We start from the raw sequence: 20,641 nt of genomic DNA on the forward strand, positions 1-20,641 counted from the left end.
TATTATATTTGACAGCATAATAATAGCCTCCACATTTACAGTTTCCAAACTCAGGCAGCTAGTAAGTGACAACATAAATTTAAACCTAGATTTGTCAGATTTTGAAGAACTGTGTCTATTTTATTAAATCTTAAAAAATTATACTTGCTCTCAAATATTTGTATTTAGCTGTTGGCAACTTGAAAAAGAAGTAGAAAGAAAAAGACATTCCTTCATTTGAACCATCTGACCATTTACCGTGAGTTAGCCATGCTGTGCATATAAATGCAAAATGCAAAGTTCTTTTGTGCAGCTGTGAGCACCAGTGCTGAGCAATGTTGAGGAAAGCCTTGTTAGACTAGGGATGGGGCAAGGCCAGAGTCCTGATGCTCTTCAGCTTCACCACAATGCTCCATTCACTCCACAGGATCTCACTTGTCATTACAATGCAGAGCATGCACCTACTACTTGTCGATTTCTTTTATTCCTAGACAAACACAAGCCTAATAAAGCCCAGGGTGCAAATTTGATTGGGAATGTGGGTATTTCAGGATGATGCCAGCAGGTTGCTTTTACAGTCTGAGCTTCTTCAATCATCGGGCCCTCTGCTACTCAAGAGTAGTATTGCCTGGGGTGCTAATAACACTCTTCAAGTCACTGAGGGGAAGAAGAGAAGAGCCAGATATCAGACTTGGAATCCTTTTTTTTTTGTCTACTTAAATTTCTGGTGGTCTGTGGACTGAGACTGCTCCACACATACGCCCTATACCTGATACTGCAGGACATTTGGGAGAAGACGGAGATAAATTTGCTATCCTTGAAGAACTTTCTATTGAGTGAGATTTTCCAGTAGAGCTCAGGATGAGTTGGAAAGACCATGGGCTCTGAAGCAATCAGGCTGCTTTTAAATCTCTATTCTACCACTAACAATGTGGCCTTGGTCAAATGAGATCATCATTCAGAGCCTTCCTTTCTTCCCTTGTACAATGAAGTCATCCAAGTATGTCATGAAAACAATCAATTTACTACGTACATGGTAACTAGTATAAGCATTGTTATTGTCAGAATACTGCAGATTCTTGTTTTTATCACTGATTGAGTGGCCTTGGGAAAATTACTCAAACTGTTTATTTGTAAAATGTGATCACTCTTATAGTCTTATTGGTGAAATTCTTGTCCCTCTTAGCATCTTATTTGATTCTTTATTTGTAGGTCTTGTTACAAATGGATATATTTAATGCCTTTTCTCATCCATTAAAAAAATGTACATTTCATGGGTGAGTATTTGGGTTCTTTGCGAGTTGCTGGTGTCTTTTGAACCTAGAGAAAAAAAGCACCCAGAACACAGTAAATTCTCAATAGAATTCTTTTTACATAAGTGGATGAATGAGGAAATGAATGAGTCAATAAATGAAGAGTCCCCCATTAGCCGATGAGCAAGAGTGGACTTGGCACTGTTTGTTGATACTGTGCATGGCGTCATAATCATGGTCAGATGTGTTGGGTACCATGAGAACAACTGACATGGGGAGATGACTTCCAGCTTCAACAGAGGAGATCCTGGTTCTTAGCATCCTTCTTCTAATTGGCTGTATTGTTCAGGGAAATAACTGGATCATTGTTAATAGTAAGGTCACATGGGATTAACTGTAAAAATAAGGACATGGGCATTAAAAAAATATATCAGTTCTCAAGAAGAAAGGGAAACAGCTGCAGCAAGGAAGGAACAACTGGGAAAAGGAGAGAAATGGCATCTTTTGCAAAATATCCTGTCACACGAGGCCACATAGGCTGGAAGTGTGTGACTAAGACTTACTCAGCCTCAGATGTAGGAGGCAGCAAAAAGTAGCTTCATCAGTCAGATGACACAAAGAAAGGGTCCTGCCACAGTGGTTCTGGCTTGCTAGGGTGGCAAAGGAGGAACTGTCTTATAGAATCCATTCTGATTCTCAATTCTCAGAAGCCGCAGAGAAAAAAATCCTTGCCATCTGCCTACCTAATAAAGACACAGGAGATTCCTCCCTCCCTCCCTCCCTCCCTCCCTCCCTCCCTCCCTCCCTCCCTCCCTTCCTTCCTTCCTTCCTTCCTTCCTTCCTTCCTATTTTTCCTTCGTTCTTTCCTTTTTTTTTCTTCTTGGTGTTGGGGTTTAAAGTCAAAGGCTCACATTTGCTAAGCAAACATTAACCCACTTGAGAGTCAAACCATCACCATATCCTCAGCCAGGATCTCATGCTTTTTGTCACTCTGCTATGGACCACAATTCTCCTACCTGTGTTTCCTTTGTACTGGGATTACAGGTGTAAAACATGCCTAACTTGTTGAGATGAGGATTTCACTGCCTTTTTACCTGGGTTTGCCTCAAACCTCAATCCTCCTAGTCTCGATCTCCAATTTAGTTGGGTTTATAGGTGTGAGCCCCTGTATCCAGAAAGGAAGAATTTCTTTTAATGGTAATAAAACTACCATATCATGGTATACTCTAATTAGAAATAATTAGAAGGTAGACTATGGTTTGGTAGATTGACTTTGAATGGCAGATCTGTCTCTGCTGGATTGGTAAACTTGGGCTAGTTACTCAAATCTTCATGAACCTCTGTAAAAAAGGATGAACCAATATGTCCTTTGCAAGATCATTGAGGCGATCCAGCGAGACCAGGTCTGTTAGGTGCTCAGTGGATGTAGTCATTGCTATTAACAATGAATACCACATAATTATTTTATTTAATCTCTATAATAAGTCTATAAAGAAGGGGTAGGATTGTTCCCCCAGCCTTTTTTTTTCCTATGAGGGAATTGGAAGTCTAGAGAGATTTCCTAATTCACGCAAGGCCACATGACTGGCAAACATCCAGGTCATGATTCTGATCAAGTCTGACAGTTCAGGATTTCAGTAATGAACAAGTTGTATAACATCTCTCACAAGAGCAGCAGATGTGCAGCAGAACAAACCAAGGCCTGGGACTTCTGCATTCTCTTGCATAACACACTGCTGGCCATTTGAGGTTACTGATTTCCAAGATGCAGGGCTCTGTGGTGCAAGGGAGAATGAGCGAGCTGGGAGGGTAGGAGAGGCAGGGTATGGTCTGCTCATCAGATGCCTGTAAGGCGAATCAATCCAGAAGAATATTGCTTCACCGCTTGCCTACAATTGTAAGCAAGATATTATCTATTGAATACCTGTCTATCCTCTATCTAGATATATTTCCTTCAGGAGTTGAGGGACTAAGAAAAAAGTATGCACAGTAAGGGATTTTTAATTTTTCTTTCATTTATCTAGACAAAAGTAAACCTAAACTCTGGTTATAGGATTTGACTGGAATTGCTCTTTGCTGGTTATTACAGGGACAGGTCAGCTTCCTAAGGGAAGAGAATAAAATTGTAGTTACCTAGACTGTGAAAGGATTTTAGATGTAGTAAAGCCAATCTTTCTCTGATTTGGGACTGGACAAGAATTTTGGACTGATTCTCTAGGCCCCACTTCAGTGTTGGCTGTGAAGTTGTTTTTTGTTTTTGTTTTTTTGGTAAGGGAATTTATTCCATGGTCTATCACCATGGATGGAGGAAAAATAACAAATGTAACATGATGATTTCTAGTTTCACCTATTTTCCTGAAAATGGCATATTTCTTTATGACTGAGTAATATTCTGTGGCACACAGACACACATACACACACACACACACACACACACACACACACGCATACCATATTTTCTTTATCCAGTTGTGAGTTTCTGGGTACCTCAGCTGATTCCATAGTTCATCACATTTTGGATAAAGATGCAATAAATACAGGTATGCAGGTATAGCTGATATAGTATATTGATTTAGACTCCTTTGATATATGCCCGAGTGGTATGATGGGGTCATAGGGTGTCTACTTTTAGTTGTGTGTGTGTGTGTATGTGTGTGTGTACGTGCTGGTATCAGGGCTTAACCTTGGGGTCTGGTGCTCTCTCTGGCTTTCCTGCGTACAGTTGGCGTTCTACCACTTGAGCCATGCCTCCAGTCTGGATTTTTGCTAATTATTCTGGAGGTGGACTCTCACACCATTTTTTGCCTAGGTTGGCTTTGAACCACAGTCTTCCAGGTCTTGCTTCCTGTGTAGCCAGGATTATCGAGATGAGTTACCAGTGCCTGTCTCTAGACTTTTTAAAGGAATCTCTATCTTGATTTCGTAGTGGTTGTACTAGTTTACATTTCTACCCATCGTATGTGAGAGTTCCTTTTCCCTCACCTTGACTTTTGGCAGTTTTGTTTTTGTTTTTTGTTTTGTTTTTGTTTTTTGTTTTTTGGACAGTCATGGGGCCTGAACTCTGGGCCTGGGTGCTGTCCCTCAGCTCTTCCGCTCAAGGCTAGTGCTCTACCACTTGAGCCACAGCACCACTTCCAGCTTTTTCTGCTTATGAGGTGCTGAGGAATCGAACCCAGAGCCTCATGCATGCAAGGCAAGCGCTCTACCACTGAGCCACCTTCCCAGCCCCCCCACCCCCACCTTGACATTTGAGTTACATTTCTTCTCCCACCAAAATGTGGGATCCCCAGGACACAAGCCTCAAACATAACAGGTGCTCCATACAAGTTTGTTAAATGAATCCGTGGATTCATGAATTGGGGGAGGAAAAACTCCTCATACTTCCAGTCATTTCTCTCAAGCCTTCTGGTTTTTAGTGACCTCCTAAACTGAGCTCCCCAGTGGTGAACATAGTCCAAGTGGTCTGGGCAGTGCCAGGCCCAGTGCAAACTTCTTTCCTGCAGTAAGACAGCAATCATTAACTAAAGGACAAAATGAAGACATTTAGACCTCTGCCCAGACATGGGCTCTGACGGAGCCTGCCTATAACAAAGCCTCCCAGGTTTCTTTTACAAGATGGGATAGAGACTGGGGGTGTTTCTTAGTGGAGGGACACTGGTCTAGTAAGTATGGATCCCTGGGTTCAAACCCTCTAACTGCCAAATGGAAGTCTTAAGGTTGATTTCTCTGAGTGTGAATGTGTACTTGGACTTTGCATTCAATTTCAAGAACATTATTCTACATAGATTGAACTCCCTCTATAGAGTTTCTATAAACTCTTACTTTCATGCTGTTAAGATATAGGTGAATTTTAATTCAGTCTATGGAACATAGTAAGTAGCAGCTCCCTGTGACTAGAAAATGGATTTCAAGACATGCTGTAAGTTGAGCATGATGATACACACAACTAATCCCAGCTACTCAGGAGAAGGGGGTAGGAAGGTCTTAGCTGGAGACCAGCCCAGGAGGCAAAGTTAGTACAAGACCATATGTGGCAAAAGAACTTAGGAATGGGGTACAAAAATGCTTCTACCAAAGCATGAACCCTGGAATTCAATTCACAGTATGAAAAAAAAGGAAAGAAAGAAAGAAAAGAAAAGAGCATATTTGAATTTGTGATTCAGGAAATCAGCCACCATCTCTTCCCTTAGCTTCTGTGATGTGAGGGTATAGTGAGAAGACAGATTTCTATGGGCAGTGGGGCACACCCATCATTCTCTACCTTTTTAACTTAACCAGTATATCAAATGCCTATGGGCTACATGAGCAGGTCTGGTCTCCAGTCAGAGGCATGCTAGCTTTGGGACAGTTTATGCCCAGTCTTTCAGCTTTATTGATTATAAAGTGGCGATGTGAAATGTGTCTTGATTTCTGTCTCCTAGGCATGGCCTTTGTTGTTGCTTGTCTTTAAAGAAGTTTTGTCCAAATTCAATTGTTCTGATTGTTCTTCAATTTGCACACCAATTCTCCTCACTGTATAGTTCATTGCCATTAAGATCGAAGATTGTAGGAGAACATTGGCGTCTCTTCTAAGCTGTGGTATTTGAAAGTGAAATGACACATAAACCCTGATGGATGTTGTTAGCCCAATGAGCTCCCTTCCCATAGCTTAGCATGCTCCTTCCCCTTCCCATAGCTTAGCATGCTCCCTTCCTAGGCAACACTAGGCCCATTTAGTAAAGACAGTAAATAATCAGCCTCCAACCCCCGCTTTGTCTTGAGATGGCACTCCTCTGGGGCAGCTACCACCATAGCAAGCAAGATCCCCTTAGAGTGACCTTCAGGTCTGGATCTGCAGGGCCCATTATCTATTACTTGGGCAGCAGCCATAAATCCTAATCCACCATGATGAAGCCCCTTGTCCACACATCCACACCAGGGTCTCCGCTTCCTAGCCTCTTCTAGTCCCTGCCTAATCTCCTAGGTTATATAGGTCACCTCAGACAATAGCCGGCACTTCATCTTACTCCTCTCTCATGAGAAGGGGTCTTGCTGGTCCCTTTGCTGGCAATAAACCCTTGTTCTTTGTGCCTGGATGTCTGTGTGGTTTTCTGGCCAAGTCTAATATACTCTAACAGCTGTGGTGTGGTAGAGAGCCTGAATGGCTCTGATGGAGTCCCAAGGAATTACCTTACTCTAAGGATAGAGTTCAGTTGCTCACAGGGCATAGTTGTAAGAGGTGACTTTAGGACTGAAAATACTCCAATCCCCCTTGGGGTTGTCAGGTTCAAAGAATAACTGACGACTTTGAAAGGCACAGACCTGAGGCTCAGGTTCGCTTCGACCCTCCCTCCTTCTCTCTTTCTCCTCCTTCTCCTTTTTTCCCCTCCCTCCTTTGCTGCTGGGGATTGAATCAAAGGCGTCAGGTGTGCTAGGCAAGTGCTCTCCAGCTGGAGCTATAGCCCGGCCCTTTTGTTTATGAAGCTGAGTCTTGCTACCTTTTTGCAGGATCTGGCCTTGAACTTCTGATCCTCTTGCCGCTGCCTCGCCAGTGGCCAGGATTGCAGATGTGTATCACCATTCCCAGCTTAATGTTTTCTTTCCTGTGGCTCAATCCTGTAATTCAGCTACTTGGGCGATAGAGATGAAAGGATCAAAGATCGAGGCCAGACCAGACATGAAAGTTTGAGAGACCCCATCTCAGTGGCTGGGTATGGTGACAGTATTACCCCAGCTACAGAGAAAGACAATGGACAGGACACAGTATCAAATTCCCGCCACCCACAGTGACACAAGGAAATCACAAATAGTTGGAGATCACAGCCCAGGCCAGTCTAGGCACGAAGCAAAATTCTATCTAGAAAATAACCGAGGCAGAAAGGGGATGGTGATGTGGTACAGTTGCCTGCCTAGCCAGCAATGGGTCGTGAGACCAATCTCCAGTTAACAAATGTGCTCCCCGTCTTAGGGAAAGCACTCATTTGTTTACCATTGCTGCAGGATTTATTTATTTAGTTAGTTTGGTAGAAGCTTTTGATCAGGAAACTCCCTGCTACAACAATCTGCTGACCACAGCCGGCCTGCTTCTCCAGGAACCCCAGGCCGCAGTTTTGCTTCCTCCCTGACAGAATCCTGCTGTGTGGGTGGTGAGCGAGCTCCTGTGCCTGCTGACACCATTCAGTAAGCCGGCATCAGCCGCCCGGTGGATCTGAGTTCAAACACGTTCCTTGAGTTGAAGCTCAACTTCTCAGGGCTTTCTAGTCCAAATATTTACTATGGTTGAATCCTCTTCAAAGCTGTCTCTAGACTCACCCCACCTTTGCCAAATAAGGGGCTGATTGTTTTCTTTTGAGATTAGAGAGTGGGAAAAAGGTTATTGTGTAACATTGTAAGTATAGTACAATACAGTACAGTATAATATAGCATGTTACCTTAATATAATCTCTTAGCATAATTCTAGGAAAGGAAATTTCCTAGAAGGTACATTCTAAAAAAAACACTTAGCTGGGCGCTGGTGGCTCATGCCTGTAATGCTAGCTACTCAGGAGGCTGAGATCTGAGGATCGTGGTTCAAAGCCAGCTGGGAAGGAAAGTCTTTGAGATTCTTATCTACAATTAACCACCATAAAACCAGAAGTTGTGCTGTGGCTCAAGTGCTAGTCTTGAGCTGAAGAGCTCAGGGACAGAGTCCAGGCCCAGAGTTCAAGCCCCACAACTGACCAATAATTTTTTTTTTTTTTTAAAAAAAGCACTTATTTATGGGAGGACAGCTTGCAAGGTGCTGAGTATATATCTTACTGTCCTATACCTGACCATGGCTAACACTGGTGTATGTTGTAAGCACTTGGCTACTTACTTAGCATATATTATTTAATTAGGTCTTCATTTTAATCCTATGTAATAAGAACTACTCTTCTTTTTAAAGAAATTCATGTCTCAGGGAAATAAAGTCTCATGGCCCAAAGTAGCAGGTACAAGTCTGTTATACTCTTGAACCCAAACTCTTAGTGGTTTATTTCCCCCACTGTCTGAGAACAAATACTTTTATTGCCAAGGCAATAAAAATAATAGACAAAAATAAAAGGATGGATACCTGTATTTGTAGAATCACAAGGCATATATGCGAATGGCTACTATTTATTCTTTGTTTCAAGAATTCCACTATACTACTTACTCTTCACATTCATCCTGTGTGTTAAAAACTTTCCTTTTTTTGTTTTTTTTTAAAAAAAAAGAGACATCATTGAGGGAAGGAAAGTCGCATGCTCAAAAGTATTTGGTGCATCTCTGTCAGATACAGAATTCAAACTCTTAGCCTGCATCATGTTTATTTATTTGTTCTACTCTCTGAGAATTTATGCTTTTATTGATAAGGCAAGACATACTCAAAACAAAAGCAAATAGGAAACTCTAGAGGGATCAGAGGTAAATATCTTGGGTAGAATCTCTTGACTCAGGAAATAAAGATGCTACAGAGAAGTGTCCTAGAAAAGGCGACAGAGAACTTGAGAATGGAGTGAGGAGACTGCTGTCCAGCGGGGTGAGGGTAGGTCAGTTTGGCCCTGTGGCCTGGTGACATGTGACTTGAATCTTCATAAATACATTGGAGTTTGCCAGGGAGAGTAAATGAAGGGAGCATTTGAGGCCAAAGCAATGATATATATTAAGGAATAGAGGTGTGAAAGAATACAACTTAATCAAGAAATGGCAAATCTTTCTGTAATGCTATTTATTAAGCATTATTCTGTGATTAGTGGTGATTAACATGGATTAGTTTGTGTAATACTCTCAAGAATCCTGAGATGGATAAGACAAGAAAATGGAGTCTTAGAATAGGGAATAATAGGGAATTTGCTCAGGCTGAGGTCATGTAAGGTCTCATAGTTAAGCAGTGGGGGTGTTTAGGATTTGAGTCCTAAGTGCTTAGTTTTAGATATAGGATCCTAGATGCCTTGCTAAGGACTTGGGATTTTTTTTTATCCTCCAGATTAGTGGTTCTCAAGTCTGTACCAGAATGATGGTCTTGCTATAACTGGAATTGTGGACTCCACTCCTAGGCTTTTTCATTTGGTTAGTTTTAGGTGAACTCTAGAAGATTCAGGGTGATTCTTTCTGTGCTGGTCCAGGGACTATACCTTGACAGTTGTATGAGAGAAGCCACTGAAAGATTTTAAGTTTCAGAGGAAAATCATCAGTTTAGCATTTTATTTAGGCCTCCCTGGGTAATGAATGGGAATGAGCTACAGGATGTATAAACGAGGAATCAAAGAAATGGTGTGAGTTTGGGGTGGGGTAGGGTGCACACAGGAAGAAGAGTTGTGAGAGGACCTTCTAAGGCTTGTGTAGTAAAGATAAAGTGGGAAACGTTAAAAATCATCACAAAGGATGCTAATATAGGTTCTGAGATCACTCAGCAAGTTCGCATAAATGATGGAAATAATTATATTGAATAACTGAGCTAGTTAGACATAGTGTCTGATGAGAAATAAGAAGTTAAGGTATTGTAATAGAAAAAAAATTATGAAAACTACCATCAGGAGGCTGGCAAAAAATGATCAAGAACCCATCTCAAGGTACAAGCTAGATATGATGGACATGCCTGTCATCCCAGCTACATGAGTGGTATGGGGAGGAGGATCCTGTTCTGAAGCCACTCTGAAACCCTATCTGAAAAATAACCTAAGTCACAAAGGATTGTTGGGGGAGCATGGCTCAGGTGGTTGAGTACCTGCCTTGAAAGCACTAGGTTCTGAGTTCAAATGCCAGTACTGCCAAAACAAAAAAGTCACTCAACTGGTTTTTGAGGTAGCTGTGTTTGGGATGTGCTGAGTTTAGGCTCTGCAGTGGGACAGAGAGCTACATTCTAATGAATGTAGACCAGGCTGGTTTAGATCTCTTGGCTCAATCACTTGGTCACCATTTAAGAGAAGTCACAATGAAGGGGAGAGGGTAAGAGTCTCCAGCTCTGTGGCTGAAGTTTTGTAAAACAATTTTACCTTTAGTTATCTCTCTACCCATTGGTGCTTGTCTATAGCATAATCCCATTACAAAGTAGATGCAAACATGGATGTCTTCAGGAAGCTTGCACTCTTGATGCATTGGCTCTTCCTGCCTGTTAGGATAGCGCCAGGATCCCTCTCCCCAGATGTTAGGGCCTTTCTCCACTTGATTGGCTATTTAATATGTATGTTTCAGAGTAGCTGAAGTAACATTGTTAAATTGAGTTTTGAGTCTCAACATAGCTCATTATAAGTTCGACTTAGGACAAAAACGGAGTTATTTCCTGGGGACAGTCCTTTTAGCACTACAGTTATAAGTAACTAAATATATTATTCCTGGTCAAGACCTATTGTAGTATTACTCTTGATTAAGATCGATTTCCTTAGACAAATGTTTAAAACTATTAGCCATATCCTTTAACTATTCAAAATTAAACATTAACAAACACATACATCTAATCAGAAGAAATAATTTTACTGAGTGTGTATTTGACCATTGTAATGCTCTGTTGTTATTGTTAGATTATCTCAGTTGAATTATTTTTGCTGTGTGGGATTTTGAACTCAGTCTTATGCTTATTGGTCAGATGCTCTACCACTTGAATCAAACTCCAGAGTCACACTTACCATCCACCTACCCCTCAACTTCTATTCTCAGTTCATTTACAAGCCTTTTCCTGACACTTGTACTTTCTCTTCCTTTCTACCACCAGCAGAGCTGCACTGGTGCAAGCAGCCCTTACTTGTATTATTGTCATGGTTTCCAAATTGATCTACTATATCCATTCTTGATTTCCTCCCAATTCGTATCCACAATATAATGAGATTAGTGCTTCAAAATCTGATTTAATTTCCACTTTCTTAAGCTTTCTAAAGAATGTCCATTGGGTTGAGGATAAAGACAATACTACTAAGGTAACTCATGGAAAACCACATGAGTAATTTCTCCTAACCTTTCCAGTTCTATTTCATGATCTGTTGGGCCTACACAAAACCTTTTGCGCATTCTGTCTCTTCTGTCCTGAATTCTTTCCTTTTCTCTGAATCTAGATGTTCCCACCCACTCCTCAAATTACAGTGCAATTGACAGACATGAAGTGACTCTCCTTATTAGGTCAGTCCTGAGATCCACCTTCTCATAGCAACATGTTCCTCTACATGTCTGCATTGATTACAGTTGCAGCTTTACATTTATTTGTGTGTCTGTTTGATTAATGTGGAGGACAGAGATGCTGTCTGGCTCACTTCCCTATGGAGATCTACTGACAATACTGGCACTTGATGAGATTCGATGAACCCCTGTACAACAAATAGATATTTAGAGAGGGCAGAGATGGTTCCACAGTGGGATTCATTACTTTGATTTGTTAGGGAGTAAATATGATGTACAGACATTTATAATACAGGTTAAAGTCACCAAAAGATATGACTGTTGCAGCTTCTGGTTATATAATAAGTAATAGAACAAGTCCTTTTTTGTATGGAACAGACACTTGCTAATTCTCTACTACAGATAATCCCTAGGACCATGTATTACGCATAAAACCTTGCTTGCCTGGTTTGCACTGTTAAGTGCTATCTACTTTTTATGAAACAGCATTCTGCATTGAGGGAGTGATTGAGTCTGCTTCTTGCCAAAGTTGTTTGCTCACTTTAGATTGGCCAATCCCTTTTGCAGACTGTTGTCCAATTTAAAAAACTCTGAATGTTCTCATTTTCCCCAACCACAGCAGAATTTAAAAAACAGGACTTAAATAGTTTAAAAATAGACTAGGAAGACCACTGCTCATTGATAATTCTGAAAATCATGTGTTGAGTAATGATCTGACATCGTACAGCATCTTAGAATTTTTCTAGAAGTCATGTTAAGCTGAGTTATGCCAATTCTGCAGAGTGGGAAACTAGATGTCGATGAAGTTTTAGTCAGTTTATGACAATTTAAAAATTACTGCAGGGAGCAAGAATGACAACCATCAATCACCTATCTTTCAGATCTCACTGCAAGCTTTAAGCCCTCTTATCTCAATCAGGACTTGAGAACAAGGATTCATAGAGTGATTTCATGAAAAGATAGACTGTACATTTGTATAAATGCAACTACTGTATTGCAATTAAGCAATACGCACACTGCTGCTTTGTAGCACCAGGAAAGCAAATAAATTTCTGTTCTGCTTCTTAGGATAGAGATGAGTCAAGCAGCTCTAGTTTGCCATGAGGAATTCTAAACTATAGTCCAATTAACAGGGACTGCCATTAAATAATATATTAATGTTGCAGTAGTAATTAGGTCAAGCAAATCCAACACACAGTAATTCATTCTAATGTTCTGTTTCTTTAAATGTGGTTCTTATATGACTTATATCAGGATAACATATTGTTTTATTCTCTTCCCCCTGTTTCTTTCAATCTCTCCACACTTGAGACCTGATGGATCAGAATCTTGGGGAGTAGGGCATAAACATCAGCATTTCAATTCTCCACACCCTTAGTTCTTATGCTTGATAAAGTTGGAGAAACAGATTCTAGGGACTGAGACAGTTGAAAGATTTTTGCCTCTAGTTCTAGATTTTCTTCTGCCAGGGGGCAGTGTTCTCTGAAATATAGCCGGGTTAATAACCAGGCTGGATTGTAAATTTTTAGGTTTCCTCATACCCTTTCTTGTTCACTGAGCCTGCCATGTGTGATCTGCCATAATCTTAAAGACCATAGCAGATGGACTTCCTTAATTTGGCTTCCCAGAAAAGATTTTGACTCTGTTCTAGTCATTTTAGTTGAATTTCTCAATGTCTTTTATGTGTTACTATGCTTTGGGGTATTCTTGGCTTGGATTAATAAGGGCTAATCATATATTGCAGTTGATTTGATGCCTGAAGTAGGGACTTTGGCTTTGCTCTTGTGAATGAATTTATGAGGATGATCTTGTAGTAAAATTCGATGTAACTATGGCTAGAATATGATGATAGTGGTAAAGCAAAAGAAGAAGATGATGATGAGTATAGTGATAAATTCCTGTTATCTACAATACCTGGTGGAAAATGAAGATCTCTGGCAGTGGTGTTAACAGGAAGTGACGGATGTGGATCTTTTTGGATCATAGATGACAAACATGGACCCAATCAATCCCCATCTCTGGGCTACTATACATAAAAGAGCCTTTTACTTCTACATAGCTAAAACAAAAAAAAGTGAAATAAGGTAAAGGGTAATGTTCAACTCCTGAGGTCTGTTTTTCATTGTCTTCAAGCTGGGTTTTACCCATCAAATATCAGACAAAATGTAAAGTTGTTGAATTGTCTGGCAAGGCCTGAGGATGAGTGTGAGAAGAGGAGTGGATTGTCAGAACGTAAATGAAATAACAAGCTGGGCTCCCGGGCTCACGCCTGTATCGTCCTAGCTACTCAGGAGGCTGAGATCTAAGGATTGTGGTTCAAAGCCCTCCTAGGCAGAAAAGTCTTGAGGAGTCTCATCTCCAATTAACCAGTAAAAGGTCACAAGTAGAGCTGTGGCTTAAGTAGAGTGTTAGTCTTGAGCAAAAAAAGCTAAGGGATAGAAGCTAGCCCAGGCCCTGAGTTCAAGCCTCAGTACTGGCACAGAATAAGCAATAGCAGAAAAACCAAAAACAAATAAAAAAATCCCAGGATGGCCTTGATATTTTCTTTTGGGGGTTTATCATTCTCCCCCTAAAATAGCAGGCTTGCATCTTAAAATTTTAACAGAAATAATTGAAAAATCGGACTAAAGTACGACTTGCATAAACTGACAAGTAAGCCTGTCCATGCTTTCAAGAGTTCAAAGCTAAAAGGTTTGGAGGACTACTTAAAATCTGGCAGTATATTTTTCTTCTTTTCAATTAGTGTTACTAAATTCTGAAATTTGTTAATGAAACCCAGGCCTCCTATGCAATGAGTGCCCCGTAAACAAGATCTTGCTTTTGTGCTATCATGTTTTATAAGAGCTGAGCCTCAGCAACTAGCTGCTGGAGAAATTTGTTTATGTATGCACATATGCACTCTGCTGGAAAGATAGTCACCAGAGCCTCAGCGTGTAGGGCAAAGCCTCAAACAAACTGTCCCTCATTTGAATCCTAAAGGGACACACTATTTAAACAACTTTCCGATTTGCAGCCCTAGATTTTTTCCCCCTCCCCTCTAAAAGTGGCGGGCTTTGCTGCCAAATTGCTTAATGAAAGAACTTTTAACTTTCACAATAGCTTTAAAGGACACAGAAGTTAGGGAGCTAGAAGATCATTTCCCTGGAAAACAGCTAGGGAAATCATTGTTTAAATCTAAACTTTGGCTGCTGCCATTGAGATTTGCATCTGGAACTCAAAAGCTAATCGGGTTTTCCCTTAAGATTTCTTGATTCCTTATTCCCGGTCCTTTACTCCTTCCTCTTACCCCCAACAAGCTGAGGTTTTGTTTTGTTTTCTTCAGGAACTGGTAGAGACTGGTTATTTTGTCTTTCTTCACAGGGTGAGGATTGATGCTGCTTTGCTGGCTTTTTTTTTTTTTTTTTTTGATAAAAGTTACTTCTCTGAAATTTAACAGCAATCCGAGGGGGAAAATAATACTATCTCTTGTGTGAGTTGCAATTTGGGCAGATTTCATCGTGAGAAACTGTATCTGAGAATGTGGTCATAGAACAGGACCGTTCAAACTGCCAGAAAAATAAACAAATGGGAAAGACAGGGAGAGTTATTAGGGTTATATACATCATAAAACTTTCCTTGTTTTTTTTTTTTTTTTTTTTTTTAAATGAAGTAGTTGTGAGGTTGACGATACTGAATAATCAGTGAAAAAGCTGAAACATTGGTAGAAAGCCTTAGTTCAGTTCTGTCCCCCCCCCCTTGTATCAGAAAAAATACATTTGGTGTCTTTCTTTTTTTTCCTTCTTCTTTCTTTCTTTTTCCTTTTCTTTTTTCTTTTCTTTTTTCTTTTTTTTTGACAAACCATGCTTTTTGTGAGGGAGTTTTGATCACGCCTTCCTATTGGCTAGGGCAACAGGAGCTCTGCTCATGTTGCTAGAGGCTACCACATGAAAGTATCTGTGTTAGGGAGGGCTGACAGGGGGTGGGGACAGAGAAGACGATGCCTTAAGCCTCTTAGGCTCCGAGTTGTAATTTGTGAACCAACTGTGATGAAATCGAGCTGTGGACAAATCAGAGGAGGCTGTCAACTTCCCAGGTGGGATTGCCTGGAGTTAATAGACAGCGCTCTGAGCCCCCAAAGCAGAAGAGCCCTCTGTGAAGGCAGAGAGCTCTCTGCTGAAGGCTTTCCAAGAATTCTCTGACATGGCAAGAAGCAGCTCAGAACCATCCTACCAGGTAGGAGACGCATGGCAGGGCAGGCAAAATGCTCCTCCTTCACAATCTGTTTCCTGGGAATTTGAAGTGTTTGTTTCTCAGCTGAAGGCAGCACCTTTAAGATGCATTTTCCAAGCTTGCAGCTTGGGGATGTGGAAATCATTTGCATTGCCTGCCTGAAATGTGAGGCGAGCCTGCCTGAAATGTGAGGCGAGCCTGCCTAGTTCTGTTTGACAGTTCAGTCTCTTTATTCCCACAGGTAATATCCCTGTTCACTTTTGCTATTGGGATCAACATCTGCCTGGGATTCACAGCAAGTCGAATTAAGAGAGCGGAAACATGGGACGAAGGCCCTCCTACAGGTAAGTGTAGTAATGATTTGCGTTTCAATCCACTTGTTAGATCGAAAACACTATACACAGGGTAACCAGAAAGCTCCTTAGGTGACTCATCTTTAAGATGATCTTGCAGGATCACTTTAGTTCTAGATTTCTCTGGGATGACACAAACTCTGTCTGTAATTCAGGTGAAAAAAGTGGTTTTAGGTGGAGAACCTTTATTAATTGATCCACAATAACTAAGCCTTAACATCATTGTACTGTGAAATGTATAACTACTGAGATACAATTCTTCTGAATGATAGGAGGGGTGGCATCAATCAAGATACCATTGTACTCATAAATTAGCCTGTTGAACTGAACCCATTTTGTACAACTGCTTAAAGATAATCATAATTAGTAATAACAATAACTTCTGTTCATAGACAAAGCTAAGGCAGATGTGGTGAGAACAGGTGTTGGCTCACTGTTTTGGAGATAATTGAATCTGATTTGTTGTTATGTAATATAGAATATAGTATCTGCTTCCAGAAACTTCTGCCCTAAGAAAAAGAATGGAAACAAAAAAAAAAAAGGTGCAGTACTCTTTTTAAAGCTTCAGAAATTTAGAACTTTGAGATTTATCTAAAATAGGAAGGCCTGAAAAAGCTTGATTCATTTGCAAGCCATCAAGGATTGATTCATACTTGGGTTTTCTTCTAGCAAAGGGGAAGGTAAGTTTTAATAGCCTTCTCTGACTTAGCTAACATAACCAAAGTGAAAGCGTTTCCTTTTACAATGTGCTACGCCATGAGCAGAGTGGGAATTCTTATAAAGGAGCTCCTTGTATACAGCTAGGGGGCTTGCATGACCAGGTCTTAAGCAATGAGTTGGTTAATTTCCTGGAAATTGGAGCCACCGATGGTTTGAGAATTAAAAAAAAAAATACAGTTGAGGGTACTCTAGGGGGCAATATTTTCCTGATTTTTCCTGACATCTTAGCATGTCTGTCCGTCTTCCTGTGAATTTTGTACATCTATATTTTTTCATTGGACAACTATGTGAAATTACCACCTGTCCTTGTCCAGCCAACATGGATTTTTATTATTAGACGAGTTAGGACAAAAGCACTGATAGAATATTAATCTTCTTTACATCACATGAGCTATTTGACTCATGCCAGAGATGGAGAGACTAATACTTAGAAGTGGGTGAGAGAGTTGGAGGGTGGGGGGTGAGATTTGGGTGAGAAGTGAAGAAATAGTTCTTAAAAATTGCAACCCTGTACAGCTGCAAATGTGGTAGAGTGCTTGCCTAGTATGCATGAGGCCCTGGGTTCAATTCCTCTGCACCATATAAACAACAACAAAAAAGTCATTACAAAAATTGCAGCCCTAAGGATTCAAATGCACAAAATGAGTTGTGTTCTGTGGTGGCTAATCACTGGGCTAAAAAAGAATGCTGTTTTATTGATAGCAAGAGCCTCCTGTTAAATAACTCTTGTTAATGCTGATTTTGGCTAATAAGATGGAGCTGGCTCAAGGGACAGGTCCTTGGGCATGTGGGCCAGCTCGGGACTTGATGGCCAACTGCTGGATTTTTCCAGTGCATCTAGGGGGAGCTTTTTTTTTTTCTTCCAGTTTTAAAATGTTACTTTGGTTAAAACTGATATCAAAGAAATTAAATAATACTTTTTTGTATTGGGACTTGAACTCAGGGCCTTAGTACTTGCTAGGCAGGTGCTTTACCTCTTGAGCCACTTCACCAGCATTGAGTTTTTTTTGGAAAGGTAAAGTCTTACTTTTTCCCTCCACCAGCCTGGCCTGAGATAATTCCTAATTGTGCTCCACAAGTCACTGGGATGACAGGCTGTGTCACTGTGCTCAAGCCATTGGTGGAGATGGAGATTCTCAAACTATCTTGTTTTTCTTCTTTCCCTCTGGCTGGCTTTGACCAGGATCCTCTGATCACTGCTTTTCAAGTGAACCACTGCTGAAATGTTGTTTTCTTAATGAATGCATAAAATCAAGCATCCATCCCCCCCCCCATAGTTTGTGCTTTTGTGTTGTTTCAGTGTGTGTGTGTGTGTGTGTGTGTGTGTAGCCTGGCATTCTGGATCCTTGTAGCCTGTGGTATGATTTTGCACAAGTCACTTGTCTTCTTGTCTTCCTCTTAACTGACAATAAGGAACAGCCTAGTTTCTAGTTTCCCTTCTGGAATTAAAAAAAAAAAGTTTCTAATTCTGTCCATTTTGTTTCATTGTGTGTTCTCTATGAACAAACTTGGAAAGTATATATTAGATTCATTTCTCCTTTAAAACATTTTGTGTATGATATATCATTTCCAGTGATAAGAAATATTAAGAACATTGTCAGTGTTACTCTGGAAAGGTAATACATTCTGCATTCAAATCTGTAAATTAAATAGACAAATACATTACAAAACATTTGCTACTGCAATTGTTGAATAAAATCATTGATTATCTTTGTTCTTTATAATAGTGATAGGCATTTCTTAGTTAAATTTCTACCTGTAGCAAGCTTAGTCTCAAGATGCAATTGAAATCTGAGTTTTAGGGTTTTGGTATGCCTGCATATTTATTTATTTATTTATTTGCTTTATGTAGCTCAACTGCTCTTTTGACACTATGGTTAATTTCTCCAGAAGGAAAAAGAAAAACCAAAGATATTCTTTGGAAACTGGATGAAAGCATAGGGCAGAGAGTTTTTTTTTTAATATATTTAAAAATGCTATATATACTTCGAAAGAATGTTTCCTGTGTAATATATGTAATTGATCATTCTAAATGTGAGCAAAGCTTTCATGCATGTATGAGAATAAGACCCTAGGAGGGAAAATACTCATTCCTATTTTCCACAATATCTTTAGGCTCCAAAGCCCAGAGAGGTCACATTCATATATGGGCAGCTGCAGCCTGGTCAGAACATAGAACTTCTTGTTTGGTAACTGGAGCTCCTTGGAGCTCCTCCACAAGAGCAGAGGATGATCTGCATGCATGTGCACCCTCCCTGCTGTACTATGGACTGAGGTGTTCGTTTCAAGGCTGTGACATTGCAAGCAAACTCATGATTAATTAACTAGCTTGGTAGCTGGATTGATTGTCAGAATGAAATAGGCCTTCTACTTTTGCAGCATAGGCTTGTAAAAGATCTATAGATTTATTAGGAGGTATGAAATGAGCAGAGTAAATTATAATCTTTTTGGGACTTACATAAGGGACAGTAGGACAAATGAGGTCACAGAAATTAATTTCCTGTTCTTTTCCTTGTTGTTGTTGATAGTGGTTGAACTCAGAGCCTCACACTTGTCAGGCAGACATTCTACTATGTGAGGCACTCCATTAGCCCTGTAAGTGTTAATTAGTTTTGAGACAGTGCCTTGATTTCTGACTGGGCCAGCCAGGACTGTGATCCTCCTATTAGTTTTGCTGCATTTCTGGGGTTACAGGCGAAATTGGCTGCACTTAGCCATGGAGTCTTATGAGATTTTTGTTGTTGTTGTTACTCCTCAGACTAGTCTTGAACTGCAAATCAGTTCCTACATAACTAGGATTACAGAAGTTAACTTTCAAGGAAAGTTGACAGCTTTGTTCTGAGTGTCTGATGCGTTGCTTGATTCACCTGAAGTAATGTAGGTGCACACAGGTGTTGGACAGTCCCACACATTTGTGTGTACACTTTTGCAGCATCACTGGGGACTCTACTCTATACAAGCTTTTGACTTGCAAATTCTTCCAACCTACAAGTATAAATGGAATAGCTTCTCTGAGATATACACTACTTAATACTTGAATGACAAAGGGAAATTTGTGAGCTTGTGATTCCCTGGTTATTAGATACTTGATTGTCCAATCCAATTTACCACTATTTTTTAGTGGCTTCACAAGACAGTTTGGAAATACACTTGTAGGTAAATGTGGCATAAAGTGTGCTGCTAACAATTTTATGAGAAAATAGAAAATGGTATGAGTAGTTGGTAGGCTCATGTTCATTTGATAATTGTAAGAATCTCACTCTAGCTTTGAAAGCAGAATAGAAGAAACTCTCAAGCTGATAGATAGAGCCATTATGTTTTCAGGAAAATGATCTTAGGAGCCATATTGTAGAATGCGATATTTTAGTGTTAAATCTAAGAGTTTGAGGAATTTAAGTCCATCTGATTTAGAGACTCAGGAAGGCATAGGTTTGTGTGTGTGTGTGTGTGTGTGTGTGTGTGTGTGTGTGTGTGTGTGTGTCGGTGGTGGGGTTTGAACTCAGAGTCTAGGTGCTGTCTCTGAGCTTTTTCACTTCAGGCAAGCACTTCACCATTTTGAGCCACAATGCCACTTCTGGTTTTCTGATGGTTAATTGGAGATAAGCATCTCATGAGCTTTCCTGTCCAGGCTGGCTTTGAACCACAACCACAGATCTTGGCCTACTGAGTAGCTGGGATTATAGGCGTGAGCCACTGGTACCCAGCTTAGAAGCATTTTTTTTTTTTTTTTTTGCTGGTCCGGGGGTTTGAACTCAGGGCCTGGGTACTGTCCCTGAGCTGCTTTTGCTTAAGGCTAGCACTCTACCACTTGAGCCACAGTGCCACTTCCAGCCTTTTCTATTTATGTGGTGCTGAGGAATCGAACCCAGGACCTCATGCATGCCAGGCAAGCGCTCTACCACTGAGCCACCTTCCTAGCCTAGAAAAATAAAATTGTGAAACCACTTGTAAGGCCATCTTTGGGAATGGATTTTCTCCTGACAGAAACTGACCCAACTCCATCTTCACTGGCAGAGCTCATCCTTCACTCAAGTGTAT

At 40.5% G+C, this 20,641-nt stretch overlaps 1 protein-coding gene across 8 annotated transcripts in view; it reads left to right on the forward strand.

Annotated features, from left to right (window-relative positions):
* Nucleotides 1-20,641, forward strand: part of Enpp2 (ectonucleotide pyrophosphatase/phosphodiesterase 2) — a 104,074-nt gene that overhangs the window by 13,578 nt on the left and 69,855 nt on the right. For 7 of the 8 annotated variants that reach the window (XM_042672937.1, XM_042672941.1, XM_042672940.1 and 4 more), the window contains exons 1-2: nucleotides 15,427-15,533; nucleotides 15,772-15,874. In XM_042672937.1, the coding sequence (XP_042528871.1) occupies nucleotides 15,501-15,533; nucleotides 15,772-15,874 (136 nt within the window). In that variant the 5' untranslated portion in view covers nucleotides 15,427-15,500. Of the gene's footprint in view, nucleotides 1-15,426; nucleotides 15,534-15,771; nucleotides 15,875-20,641 lie in introns of those variants that run through there. The other variant, XM_042672939.1, reaches the window with a different exon arrangement.

This window comes from Dipodomys spectabilis, unplaced genomic scaffold (assembly GCF_019054845.1).
Source record: "Dipodomys spectabilis isolate Male_0828 unplaced genomic scaffold, ASM1905484v1 ptg000783l, whole genome shotgun sequence".
NCBI classification, from domain to species: Eukaryota; Metazoa; Chordata; class Mammalia; order Rodentia; family Heteromyidae; genus Dipodomys; species Dipodomys spectabilis.